Source organism: Sminthopsis crassicaudata, chromosome 3 (genome assembly GCF_048593235.1).
Source record: "Sminthopsis crassicaudata isolate SCR6 chromosome 3, ASM4859323v1, whole genome shotgun sequence".
Classification (NCBI taxonomy): domain Eukaryota; kingdom Metazoa; phylum Chordata; class Mammalia; order Dasyuromorphia; family Dasyuridae; genus Sminthopsis; species Sminthopsis crassicaudata.
The window spans coordinates 397612375-397626326 of NC_133619.1; the positions used below are offsets into that span (position 1 = coordinate 397612375).

A 13952-nucleotide genomic window follows, 5' to 3' on the forward strand; every position below is an offset into this window, starting at 1 on the left:
CTATCTTCCACTATCTCTTAAAGTCTATCCAAATTCATGTTCATAATTTCCATAATACTTTCTATCCATTTGTGACCTAGATACTTCTCTCTATGGAGGTATAGTCTCTTTTGGCATCTTTATCTTTTTAAAGTTAATATACACATAAATATATCAATGTATAGATGTACATATTCATGTGTAGTTTTAGGCTTTATGCACATGGACCCATGATTTTTCATTGGCATAGGAACTATACAGCTGAGAAAACTACCCTACTAACTCAGGTAAACAAGGCCTTTCCAATTTAAAGTCTTCAGAACTGTCTGAAGCATTGAAATAATAAATGACTCATGCAGGGTCACATAGCCAGCAAATGTTACAGGTACAACCTGAACCCAAGTTGTTCTGGCTCCAAGACCAGCTCTCTAACCACTGTGCCATAACTGTTTCTCTTTATATAAACATCTATAACTCTATCTTATCTATTTATCTAAATATATCTTTAACTTTCTAACTCAATCCATCCATTTATTTATCTATCACTCTTTCTACTTGTCTATACATCTATCCCTGTATCTATCTCTCTCTGTCTCTGGGTTTCTCTGTCTGTGTCTCTGTCTCTCTGCTCTGTCTCAGTTTCTCCTTCTATGACTCTTTCCCTCCTTCTATCCCTCTACCCACCTAATTCTGTCTTTATGTTTCCAACTATCTAATATCTGTCTGTCTATCAACTTAATATCTATCTATTTATCTATCTTTCTGTCAATGTGTCTATTCATCTAGCTCAAGCATTCTCAAACTACAGGACAGATGTGGCTACTGAGGATGTTTATGCTGCCTGCTGGGTTATGGCAAATGGTCTGAGGGGAAGAAACAGAGTGTGAGTTTTTGTTTTTACTATAGTCCACCCCTCTCACAGTCTGAGGGACAGTGAACTGGCCCTCTATTTAAAAAGTTTGAGGACCACTGGTCTGGCTATTGAATGTACATAGTTCTCTATTCTATTCCATACATTGCACCTATCTAGTTGAAGTTCAAATGAGCCAGAATATAGGGCGATATACTTGTGAGCACAGAAGAAGGAAAATATATGGATTTCTATTTTTCTGTTTCTGAAACAAAGAGAAGAACCTATTTCTATTGGAAGAACAAGGGACTTGGGAGTCATCTACTAGTCAGCAACCTACCATTCTCCATATGATTTCTCTCAATGAAGTTCCGACTTAGATCTGCTTTGCACATCTTTTCCACATGTCTCATGCAGACATTGAGTAAGTCATCCTTGAAGTTACCCAGTGACTGACCCAGGCCTTCTCCTTCCAACAAGACATGGTATGTAGGCAGAGGTGGAGGAAGTGAATAATTGCTCATTAGTGCCCCAAATTCCTGCCAATAAGAAAAAACAGAAGCCAGTAAGTTGTGCTCTTGGAGATCAGTGATATTTGGATCTTCATATCATCTCAAAGGATCATAAAATAGAATCAGAGATTTTAGAACCAGAAGTATTCTTTAGAAATCACTGAGCCTAACTCCACTATTTCACAGATGAGGAAACTGAGGCATGGAGAAATGAACAAATTTATTCAAGGACATAGCATGGAGACCTTAGAAGCCATTTAGTTCAGCCAACCCATTTTACAGACCCAATAGGATACAAGCACCTGCTACATACCAGAAATTGTGCTAAGCTTCTTACAAATATTATTTTATTGGATCCTCACAAAAACCCAAGAGGTTGGTGCTGTTATCCCTATTTTACAGTTGAGAAAATGGAGGTATACCAAGGTTAAGTGGCTTTCCCAGGGTCACACATATCTAGTCAATGTTTGAAGCCAGATTTGAACTCAGATCTTGTGCCATTTTGGGCAGCTAGATATTGCCATAATGCAGAGGAAGACTCATCTTCAAGAGTTCAAATATAGGCTCAGACACTTACCAGCTGTGTGACACTAGATAAGTCACTGTACCCAGTTTGCCTCAGTTTCCTCATCTGTCAAATTAGCTGGATAAGGAAATGACAAACCACTCCAGTATCTGTGCCAAGAAAACCCTAAATGGGTCACAAAGAGTCAGAACTGAACAACAACAGCAACAACTTGTGCCATTTAGTTGCCCGGTGACATTAAATGCCTTGCCCTAAAGATTAAGATGTAGAGCTGGCAGTCACACCCAGGTGTCCATCCCTCTTTTCACTGCACCACACAGGTCTCTCCATGGTCCAATGAAAAGAGCTGCAGGGCTGAGTGTCCAGCCCCAGGACCTGCGTTCTAGATCTCCTTCTGCCACTGATGAGTGGGTTCATCATGAAAAGCCAGTGAACTTCTCTTCAAAGTTTTTCCATTTATAAAATGGGGGGCATCACACTGTCTTCTTGGTTTCTAGTGATTCATGGTCATTTTCCCCTCTCTAAATCCTTAGGGTACATAGTCTTCTAAAACACCTTGTTTATCATTTAAGTAATTTAATTTAATTACATAGTTTCTTATATTGTTCTCTAATTGTTTCCTGAGTCTCCTAAAATAATTTCCTTATCTCCTTAAATAGATTGTAAACTCCTTTCAACATCTTCTATATCCCCAATAGTGTGCAGCTCAATATAAAATGTAAAGCACATAGGAAGAACCAATAACTAAGTAGGGAGAAGGATGGATGGATGGATGAATGGATGAATGGACAGACAGATGGATAGATGGGCAGTTAGATAAAGGGACAGACAATTAGATAGATAGATGAGTGGATGATTGGATAGATGATAGGTGGATGGATGGACAGATTACCTGAAGAAACAGCACTGAGTCATTGATACTGTGCAACTGATCTCTGGTCTGTTTATCTTCATGTAGCACTTTGGCCCTCTCATCCAGTGCATCCACAATCACCTTCACCTGGTCCACAGCATCTTGCTCCCGCTGTTCCAGTGCTGCCCTAACTTCATCCCTTTGTTTTTCAAGGTCCCGAACTAAGTCACGGAAGTTCTGCTCCAGGATGGCTTTTTCATTGGTGGTAAAGCTCTGGAGTATGGCAATAGTGAGAGAACAAGAAAAAAGAAGGCTTCAGTAAGAAGAAATCACCAGGGCATCCCACCATGCATCCCACCACTAAGTCTCTAGAAATTGGGACTGTAGTGTTTTCATTGCTCTCAAGTGGTGTAACTGACCTTACCAAGACTCAAACATGAACATAGATTACCAATCTCATATAGTCAATTTTTGTTTGTTTACAGGCAGATCATCCTATTTGGTAGATTTCCCTTGAGCAACACCCTAGGCTGGTTCACCGGTTACCTTTCAGAACTCCACCATCAGTCTGTTAGCTCAAGGAAAGGAGGCTCCTTATAATAGCAATCTATTCTCTTCTTCCCCACCCCCAAGGTGCACACACGCACAATGGCCTAGTAACTAGAATAACAGGTATTTGATAGCTGGGCAGCATCCACTGAGGATAATTACTGGTCCATCCATGGTTTGACCAATTGTGAAACCTTGCTTATAAAGGCTTAGTCAAGGTTCTGGTGGCAAACAAGAACCTATCTCTATGCTAGAAATAGATGGAGTAGTAAGAAGGAATACACAGGTGGAGACACCTGCAAAGTACTGAGGAGGACCTAAGCAAGGAAATAAAAAAGAACTGACATTTCCAAGTAGAGCAACCAAAGTATTCCTTCTTCCTCCAGCTCCAAAGAAGCCTAAGGAAATCCCCAGAATTGGGTGGAGTAAAGGAATATAAGAGGAAAGACACTCAGAAGCCTAGTTACCTTAATCCTGTCCCGTTCTTTCTGCCACTTCTCAGCTTCATCTTCAATCTCAATGATCTTCAGCTGCAATTGTTCCTTTTGCAATGACAGTTCTGTCTGTAGGGTAGGAAAGGGGGAAGGGAGAGGGGAAAAAAAGAGCAAAAGTAAAATTAATAAGACTTATGATTATTTGAGGAATTAATCTTCCCTCTGAAAGTATGCTACATTTGGATTAAAGGTGGAAGAAAGGGAGCAGCTAGTCCAAGTCTCAGGCTAGATGCATAAAAGAGCAGATCTCCATCTTCTCCCCTTAGGCTCAGAGGAAAAGGGAATCTTATTTGTGTAGTTTAAGAGGTGATAATCCTTTTTTAATCAGGCAGCTTACTGTCAAGACCTCCACTGAAGTTTTCTTTTGGGGGAAAAAAAAAATGAATGCTTCATTATCACATAGCAGAGATGAAATCCTGGAATCTGCTGGTTATGTCAACATAGAACAGGGTCCTTGTCATCCAAAAGGGCTTCGAATAATATCAGTGGAGTAGAATTCATCTGGTCAAGTTTGGAGATATTAGATTAGAGTTATCATAGATGTAGATATATATGAGACTTTGGGGATCATCTAAAACAGAAGTATCAAACTGGCTTCCTTCCACACTCCACCATACAACTGAATCAGATGAGAAATTTCTAACAGAAGTAAAAATGCAATAGGCTATAGATAATGTTAATATATGATCTCCTAAGTCAATAAACAGCTAGTTGAGATCCATTTAATGGCTTTATTTCTAGTTGAGTTTAACCTTACTGATCTAAGCTTCATTTTCCTGATGGGAAAACTAAGTCTCAGAGCCTCATGCAAAATTAAAAAGGAAATAGGTTACAGCACTAAGATTTGAACCCAGATCATCTGCCACCAAAATCAGCATTCTCTGCTCTGTGGTGCTGATAAGTGTTTTATTCCCCTGAGGAAATTCATGAGGTTTGGCAACAAGAAGATCTCAAATTCTGGCACTAACCAGACACTAACCAGCTAAGTGACCTTCAACAAGTGCTTAACCACACTCCGCCTCTAGCAATGTCCTAGACTAGAGCTTGTGAACTCAGTCATGGACTGGTTGGGAGTTCCCACAAAAGGGATTCCCTATATTGAGGAGTCACTCAGGTGTATTAAAAACCCATGAAATAGGTTCCTAAGGTAGGGAGGGATTAGTTGAAGTGTTGATGTTTTGTGTACGTGTGGTATCTATAGAGACACTGTTACCCTGGAGAGTGCTGGGGAGGGCACCGTGGTCAGTTGTCACTCTGGAGAAGTGGGTGGAGGAGATAGGTTAATGTGGCAGGCTTCTGACACCAGAACATCTACAGCTGGAACTAAAGAAGAGGAACCAGAAGTAATGGAGGATTGATGGGAAAGCAACAGAGAATCCAGTGGCATTCCATGGAGGTCTGGAAAAGGAAGGGCATGTATGCTTATAGCTTTCCCTCAGTTCTAAATCCACAATGGTTAATCTACATGGGCATAGGTTTAGATCTGGAAGGGACCTCAAAGACTACCTAGTACAGCCCTTCCATATTACATTTGATGAAACTGAGCCCAGAAAGTTAAATAATTTGACCAAAGCTAGACTTCATCAGTTCCTTGTCTAGAAAATAGAATAGAGCTCCCAGTCTATGATCTTATAATTCCCTATACTCTAAGACTGGCTCCTTCAGGTCTATGATCCTATGTTTTTAGTGTATGAATTCTTCAGTCTTTTCACCTCTGCTTCGAAGATACTATAGAAAACCCCATTTGCTTATTTGTCAAGGAAGAGAGTTGAACCAGATGAATCTTTAAGGTCCCTCCTGACTCTCAATTCTGTAATCCTATAAATCAGGGGTAAATCTCTTCATCTGTCTGAACCTGTTTCATCTGAAAAATAGGATACTCATTCTTGCACTCCCTTAAAAATTAAGCACGGCACTTAATTCACCCTATAAAGTGTTATGTAAATGTGGCCTTTTGATTGTTTTGGTTTTGGCTAAAGTCCTACCTTTTGCAAAAGCCTTTCCCAGTCTTCTTTAATCTTAGTGTCTTCCCTCTGAGACCATCCCCAATTGATCTTGTATGGATCTTGTTTGAACATAGTTGGGTTTTTTTTGGTTTTTGGGGGGTTGTTTTTTTGGTATGATGCTATGTCCCCTATTAGACCATGAGATCCTTGAGAGAAGGAACTGATTTTTCTAGGGGTACCTTTCTTATATCCTCAGGGATTACTACTGTGCCTGGAATGTGATTAGTAAATGCTAATTGACTGAGTAGTAGAGTTTTTTAGTCTTGATGTCTCAGCCATTTAAAGAACAATAGGGGTTTGCTCCCATTAGGAAAGCAAGAAACAATCTCTATATATATTTTCCAATAAACAAATCTGCCCCAGATCTAAAGAGCTAGTACTTTGCAGAAAGTGGTATGAGCTCAGTTCTCTCTTCCCCTCAACCCTTCCCACCCAATTTTCTACTCAGGGTATTTCTGAAGAGGTTGCTTTAAAAGAACATGGGCCATTTTCCAGGAGGGAAGCACCTGCCTTGTCAGGTCTTGATGGACTTATAAGGTGAGGGGCCCAGCCCAGCCTAGCCCAGCCCAGGGAGTGTCCCAGCAGCAATAACAGTCTCAGGTATAATTGTGGAATGGTGTTAGGTGAGTGTTGCAAGCAGGCACTGAGACTGCTGCTGGTGCTGCTGCTGCTGCTGAGGACTCTGCCTGAACAAGCAGAACCTCAATTTTGATGGGATCGGCACTTTTTTCCTATCAACTAGGAAGGAAGAAGGGCTAGATGGATCCAGGAGGGGAAAAGATTGATGGGAAAATAGAAGAGGAATTAATTAGTGTCCTGGCTAAGGGAGCAGGCTAAGTGGGCTATCAGAGCCTAGGGATACGGTGGAAGAAGAAGATCCTTGATCTTCCTCTTTCCCCCCAGATATTGGATCCTCTAGATTAAAAGAGTGCACCTAAGAATGCTTGTGTCTACATGTCCCTCTGAAACAAAAGTTTCATGAGCTCATCCTTTAGCCATCAGCCATACCGCAGGGAGAACAGCTCAGTTAATCACAATCTGTAGCAAATCCTCCTGTTCTAATGGGGGCTCTTTCTTGGAAATCTCAAAGCACTTATTGTATTGACCCAACAAAGAAGGTGGGGAGCAAATGTGAATGTCCTAGTTTGGTAAATTAAGAGATCTAGGCCTTTAGAGGAGGAAGCCCTGACTCAACAGAGGTCTCCAAAGGTATACATGTAATTTGAACGTGGGTATCTGGGGCTCCCTCTCCTATCCCCACCCCATGTCAAAAAAGCCACTAGGAATGTTAGTTGGCCCTTGGCCAGCCCAGAGCCATTAGAGACTCAGCCTAGACTCAAGACTCCTACCCACAAATGACAGGAGCTGAAGCCAACAGGCCAATTATGGATAGAGATCAGAGGGAACAGACCTGACTGTGGCTGAAGCTCCTTTGGGCTGAGAAGGAGCCCAGCGGGCTAAGAAAACTGGTGGGGAAGAAGAAAGTGGTTATCCAATCAGGAAGCTATAGATCACTGCAAAGATTATCTAATCTCTAGCCTTTTCCCTGCTTCGGTTGTGGGAAGCCTGCTGAATTTCGAATCCCGAGGCATCTGTTCAAACCCCAGCTCTGACAATTATTAACTTTGTACTACAGACAAATGCTAGACCTCCCCAAGCCTCAGTTTCTAGTTATAAAGGAGTTATAAGAATACTTGCAACATTTATCCCTTAGTCTTGTGGTGAGGGAAGAACATCTCAACACAAGATGGAAATGTGAATAATTTCCTGGCTTTCTAGACAAGGCTAGTTCATAATCCCCACTAAGTTATTCGTAGGAACCTTGGGGAGCTAGGAGAGTCCAACTGAGAGAAGGCAATCTTATAAAGTAAGAGAATAGCTTTCAACAAGTTCTTAGGAAATCTTTTCAAAGTATTAAGCACCATGCTAAGGGACACAAAGAGACAGGACATGGTCTTTACCCTCAAGGAATTTACAAGTACTCTCAGATTTTAAAAATATACACAAAATAGACACAAATTGGTAGTGCAGAAGGAAACACTAAATATTAGGAAGATCAAGTAGGGCCTCTTGAAAGTGACATGAGTTGGTACTTAAAGGGCGCTGGGATTTGGAGAGGCAGTGGTAAAGAAGGGAACACCCTAAATATGGAAGCAGTGTGGTACAAACAGGATGAAGGCCCATTTGACTAAAACATAGGCACATCAGTATGAGGGAAAGATAAAAAGGGAATTTAACCTAATCCTACTCCCACCCTCAGGAAAGAAGTAACAAGCAGGAAAAATAGAAAAGGTGATGGAGATTATCATTGTCTTTGATTAGACAGAGAGGTCCTAGAACCTACTGTAATGACCAAGAGGCTAAAGCATCCTTTGGATGTTTCTCCTGGCCTAGAAATGGACCCATTCATATGAAAGTAAGAAAAATAAAGGAAAAAAGTGAAGTTGGGAAAGCATATGTGTGCATGTGTATGTGTGTATACATGGAGGGGGCTATACATTCTCTCTAAAACTTCCAACATGTTTTAGAACTTCAACCTAACTTTCTCTAGTCCCAGACAAGTTGATACAAGGATTGACAGTGGAATCTGGAGCTACTTCCTTCTCTTCTTGTCATCCAAACCCCATTCCCCCATGTCAACTTCTTATCTCAGAAGTAACATCGTGGGAAGGGGAGATATTATAGGAAGACATTCCTTCCAAAGGCTATTCTCCATTGAATGGTCTGAGCACCCCCTGTGTCCTTCCTATCTTGTTCTAATCTTGAACGGCCATTGGGCAAATAGAGAATTTAGTTTGAGGTTGGAAACATTTTAAATTGTTCTAGACTAGAAGTCAAGAGACTGAGTTAGAGACTCAGTTGTTAGCTGTGTATCTCTGGACAAACTACAATCTCTCTGATTCTCTTTGTTCAGAGGAGAAAGTAGTTAGACCAAATTACTTCTATTGTCCTTATCAACTTTAATGCCTTATATATAGCCTGGATAGTACTATTAGGGAGCCAGGAGACCCATGCAGATGCTAGCCCTGAGTTAATCTTATAAATTAAGAGAAACACTCTCTTTTTTCACTGCCAGTGGATGGGCATATAGATCCCTAGTGATTCTCCTGTATCAGGGAGCCCTTGTACTAAATGTGAGCTTCAGGGTGAAGTTGAAGGCCTTCCCACTCAAGCTGAGACTTCCTAACCCAATCTAGAGGCAGCTGAGATTATTTTTTCTATGACATCATGGAGGATGAAATAACAAGGGCTGTCAAATGGACCCCACCCTAAGGGGCCAGCAAGAATCACTCCTCTCTACAACAATGTCACTTTGCACAGAACAACTTCATGACGTAAGTAGTATGCGTGTAATTATTCTCATTTTATAGATGAGGAAACTAAGACTCAGCAACTAGTGACTTGCCCATCTTTGAAAGATTTGTGAACATCCAAGCTGGGCAGAACTCCAGCTCTTTCCATTGCTCTTGAAGAGAGATTATAGCCAGTTTGGGGCTGGAAGAAACCTTAGAGGCCATTGAATCTAACCCCCTCATTTTACAGATAAGGAAACTGAGGCACAGAGATATTGTGTGGTGGGACTTGAATCCAGGTCTTTCTGGTTCCAAGTCTTATGCTTTATCCATTACATCATGATGATCTGAAGAAAGAAAAATTTCATTTCTACACACCTTCTCTGCCCCTCTCACTCTCAATCCCAAGGAAAATTCTGCACTCCTTTTTGGAGAAACTCATTTTTCTCTGGAAATGAAGAATGTATTAAGAGTGAGGTGGTATCTGAGCATAATTTACTGCTAATAAACTTTACTGAGACTTCAACATGTTTTAAAACTTCAACCACGCTTTCTCTGGTCCCAGACAAGTCAATATAAGGATTGATGGTGAAATATAGAAGCTACTTCCTTCCCTGTTTGTCATCCAAACCCAAACTCAATTTCCTCCTGTATCATTTCCTTATCTCAGAATTGACATGCTGGAGAGGGGAGATATTATAGGAAGATATTCCCTCCAAAGGCCTTTCCCTATTGAACAGCCTGAGACTGTTGTTGGCTGTGTGTCTTTAATTCAAGACCCTCTGTTTCCCTCCTGTCTTGTTCTGATCTTGAATGACCATCTTTGGAAGAAAAAGTTCCCCTCACTGACTCATCCACTTCCCTGAAGGAATCAAGAGGCTTTTTTTCCCCTTCTCCTCCCATAGCTCCTCCTCTTGTCTCCACTTCTGAACCCTGCCCGCACACATTTACAAATTATTTCTCATCTTTTCTTTCTCTTCCTCTTCCTTCTCCAGAAGCCCAGACTTACATCCTGTGAGGAAAGGTGAGCTGAGAACTCCCCTTCACTCCCCATTCACTTTTAATGTCCTCCAGTCTCCCCCAAAAAGAACTTCAGTTCTCTTAGCCTTCACCTTAGGTCTCTTTCTGACTCTCCTACTCCTAACCAGCTCCCTTTCCGTAAAACATTACACAGATTTTAATCATTTCCCTGTTTTTAGTTTTCTTCCCCTTGCACTCCAGACTTCCTTAACTCCTGTAGGATCTTTTTTCCTCTACTGGCCTGGCCTCTTGTTCTAATCCAGAATGCTGATTTTTCCTCTTCCACCTCATATGAGATATTTCTTATTCCCAGAATCTCCACCCATCTGTCCTAAAAGATGCTGTACCTAGTCTCCAATCTCAGTGCCTCCTTGAGATGCACAAAATCTACTGACCCTTTAGGAGTTACTCTGCTCTCTGTTTTCCCACTGCCTGCTAATCTTTGGTCCTTTATTCTTTCTGCCTCCCCTTATTATCTTTAGGACATAGGACTTTAGATCTATGAGAAACATTAGAACTAATCTACTCCGGCCCTCTCATTTTATTTAGTCTCTAAAAGAAGTAAAGTGTCTGACTTAAATGAATTTTACCCTTTCTAACCTTGACATTTCCCTTCTGGATTCCATTTCTCTTTCTTCTAAAACAGATTTCCTTCTTTCCAATCCTGAAACTAAATTCTGCCCTGAAGTCTCTTACCACTCTGAGAGTTTTTGATTCTATGATTCTGCCTGCCTCACCAAACCTCACCCAGTGATTCTTGTTTCTCTTCTTACTTCCATCTTACCCTATCCCCGTTTTCTTGCAGATGAGGCTGGATACCCCTGATGTCAGACTGGGCCTCTGAACCTCTCCTTCTGCTCCCACAGCTCTACCCCTCCCTAAACCTCCCTGCTGATTTCCTCCTACTCCCAGTTCAATTCTCTTCTCCGTGCCCAGGCCTGCCACTAAATACTTTCTTTGTTTCCTCTCCCACACTTGTTTGGCTGTCTCTTGCCTCTCTACTATTTGGAATAGACTCTAAATGGGTCTATTCCATTGCACTTCTTCTTTAAGAATTTCCTCAACATCCTCTCTCCCTTGAAAAGCTGTCTTTCATAGCTAGGTATAAATGAATTAATAAATGTCCATTGGAGGTGAAGGACTTGGGAGCTGAAAAACCTTCCCACACCACTGTATTCAACCTTCTCCATTTGGGCAACCCAAAAGTGCTTAAGGATGGAACCTCTCCCTCTGAAGACAGACCTGAATACACATGGAGGCCTTGACCAAAGATGGAGTCCAGCTGGAGGCAAAGTGACTCCAGAAAAGTAAAAAATACCCAAAAGGAAGTAATAATTAGGTACTTCTCTCCCCTGACAGACCCAAATTACACACACAGACCCATAAAATTTTAGATGTGGAAGAGATCTTAGAGGCTGTCGACTATAATCAAATGAACTATGTAATTGAAGCCTCTGCTTGTAGATAATTGGTAGCTATCTGGATAAGCATACAACACATTGAATATAGTTTTCAATTTCATACAGGTATTTGGTGTCCCCTAGGAGCAGGTAGGTGGTACAGTGGATAGAGTGTGCACCTGAAGTAAGGAAGATTCATCATCCTGAGTTCAAATTACTTACTAGCTGCGTGACCCTTGGCAAGTCATATAACTTCTTTTGCCTCAGTTTCTTCATCTGTAAAATGTACTGGAGAAGGAAATAATAAACCACTCCAGTCTCTTTGCCAAGAAAATCCAAATTGGGTTGTAAGGAATCAGACACTATTGAAATGGTTGAACAATGAGAAAGTTTGAAAAATATAAGGATCTTCCTGTCTTTTTTTTTCTTGTAGGTAATCCAATACATCCCAAAACAGCCATGCTACAGTAGAAAGAGACCTTGGACTTAGGGTCTCGAATCCTAATTCTAGTCCTGACCCTGACACAAAGTACTTGTATGACCTCAGGTAAATCACTTTGTGCCTCAGATTCCTCAGTGAAATGAGGTGCTGGACTAGACAATTTCCCAGGGCAGCCATCTCCATCATTTCCCAATCCACCGAAGGCTTCATCATCCCCTTGAGCAGATTACTTCTGCATCAATTTCTCTTTATATATTGGCTTCTTCCACTAGACTATAAACTCCTTGAGGGCAGGAACTGCTTTTTGCTTTCCTTACTATTCCCAGCATTTAGGGCAGGGCTTGGTGCATGATAGGTGCTTAATAAATATTTATAGACTAATTAAGGCCCCTTCCTTTGTAGGATTCTAATACAGCAACGATACAGGAAGCCTTGCAGCCTCTCATTGTGTTCTGCAGATGTGGATCACTGAATGTGAGTGGGAAGAGACCTTCACAATCACCCAGGCCTCTCCCTTCATTGTATAGCTAAAGAAACTAAACAGAGAGATGATGTTATATACCAAAGGTCACACACAGTCAATTAGCAGAAGAGTTGGAACCTAAACCCAGTCTCCTGAAGAATCTTACTCCACAATTTTTTCCATACCATGCAACCTTTCCAAATCCTTGAGTTTGAAAGGACCCATGAAGTCATTCCACGTCATCTCTACTTGCTACTTCCTATACCCAATATTTCATCTCTCTCCAAAGTATCTTTTATATCACAGCACCTTCCATATAGCAGATGGTTAATAAATAATAAATAATTATTTTAAATTAACAATAAATGATAACATATGATAAATATTATAAATAACTTTAAATAAAAAGTTAATTCATTTCTTCCATATATTTCAGTCAAATCTACCTTTGTGACCATTTGCTAAGATACTGGGGTAGTTTGTCATTTCCTTCTCCAACTCATTTTACAGATGAGGAAACTGAGACAAGCAGGATTCTTAGGATCACACAGCTAGTAAGTGTTTGAGGCCAGATTTGAATTCAGGTACTCCTGAATCTGGGCCCAGTGCTTTACTCACATACCATCTAGCTGCCTCTTTTCATAGTTCTTGTGCCTAACCTATTCCAGAGCTGTATTTCTTTCTTATTCTTCAAGAATAATGGATTAGAATATGACCTTTAAGGTCTCTCCCAACTTTAACATTTTATGAATCTATTAAAACTTTGAGGGAAAGAGATTTTTACATTCTTGCCAAGTCCTTCCAGGGGAGGATTGGAAAAGGGGGAAATCCCTTTAAGCTGGGGCTGTCTCCCAAAATAGCTGTCAATACCATAAGTCTATTAAGAGCTGGGTCAGAGCAGTGACTTTTCAGCATCATTGCTTCAAAGGATAAAAGAGCTCTCTTAGAGCGCTGACATTGGCTGCAAAGCTGGGAGGCTGGAGAGCTGGGCCTTGGCAGAGGAATTGAGAAATAAGATGCCAAAAAGTCCAGCAAAGTGCAAGGGAGATAAATTAAATGGAATTATTAAGACCAAGAGGGCAGACAGGGAACTCATTGGGTCCCAGGGGGTCCTGGCAAACTGAAATGAGAAGCTTTGTGTGAGCCAGAAGAATCCATTCTCCAAAAAGGGTAGCCAAAGCACACCACGCGTTTCTGGCGATTAACACAGTCCCCGCTGGTTCGACTCTGATTTTGTGTTGGGTGACAGGAGCTTGGGCCTGTGCGGAGCTGCCTGTTCACTGTGCCAAGCAGACTGGGATGCAAAATTGACAGTTGGTCTGTCCCGAGAAGATGCTCTGAACTTACTTTTCAATTCTGAGGGCTCTTGGTAGGTTTCCACAATAAGAATACAGATAAGGTAGATGGCAATGTAATACAGTACAAAGAACACTTGAATTCAGAATCAGAGAAGCTAGATTGAAAAGTGGATTCTACTACTATCTTGGGCAAATCACTTCTCTGGATCTCAGTTTCCTCATTTGTAAAATGAAAGAGTTAATGGTGTGACTTCTAAGGTCCACTCT

General features: G+C 41.1%; 1 protein-coding gene and 1 long non-coding RNA gene across 4 annotated transcripts in view; one reads left to right on the plus strand and one right to left on the minus strand.

The window, feature by feature from the left end:
* The window catches only part of TRIM29 (tripartite motif containing 29), a 39187-nt gene that overhangs the window by 16989 nt on the left and 8246 nt on the right, over nt 1–13952 (minus strand). For all 3 annotated transcript variants that reach the window (XM_074302544.1, XM_074302543.1, XM_074302545.1), the window contains exons 2-4: nt 3737–3832; nt 2760–2993; nt 1170–1368 (exon numbers count right to left, since the gene is read on the minus strand). In XM_074302544.1, coding sequence (XP_074158645.1) covers nt 1170–1368; nt 2760–2993; nt 3737–3832 — 529 coding nt within the window. The remainder of the gene's footprint in view (nt 1–1169; nt 1369–2759; nt 2994–3736; nt 3833–13952) is intronic.
* LOC141562523 (uncharacterized) overlaps nt 5044–13952 on the plus strand; it is a 31103-nt gene continuing 22194 nt past the window's right edge. The window contains exon 1 of the long non-coding RNA XR_012488203.1: nt 5044–5179. This is a non-coding gene — a long non-coding RNA (uncharacterized LOC141562523). The remainder of the gene's footprint in view (nt 5180–13952) is intronic.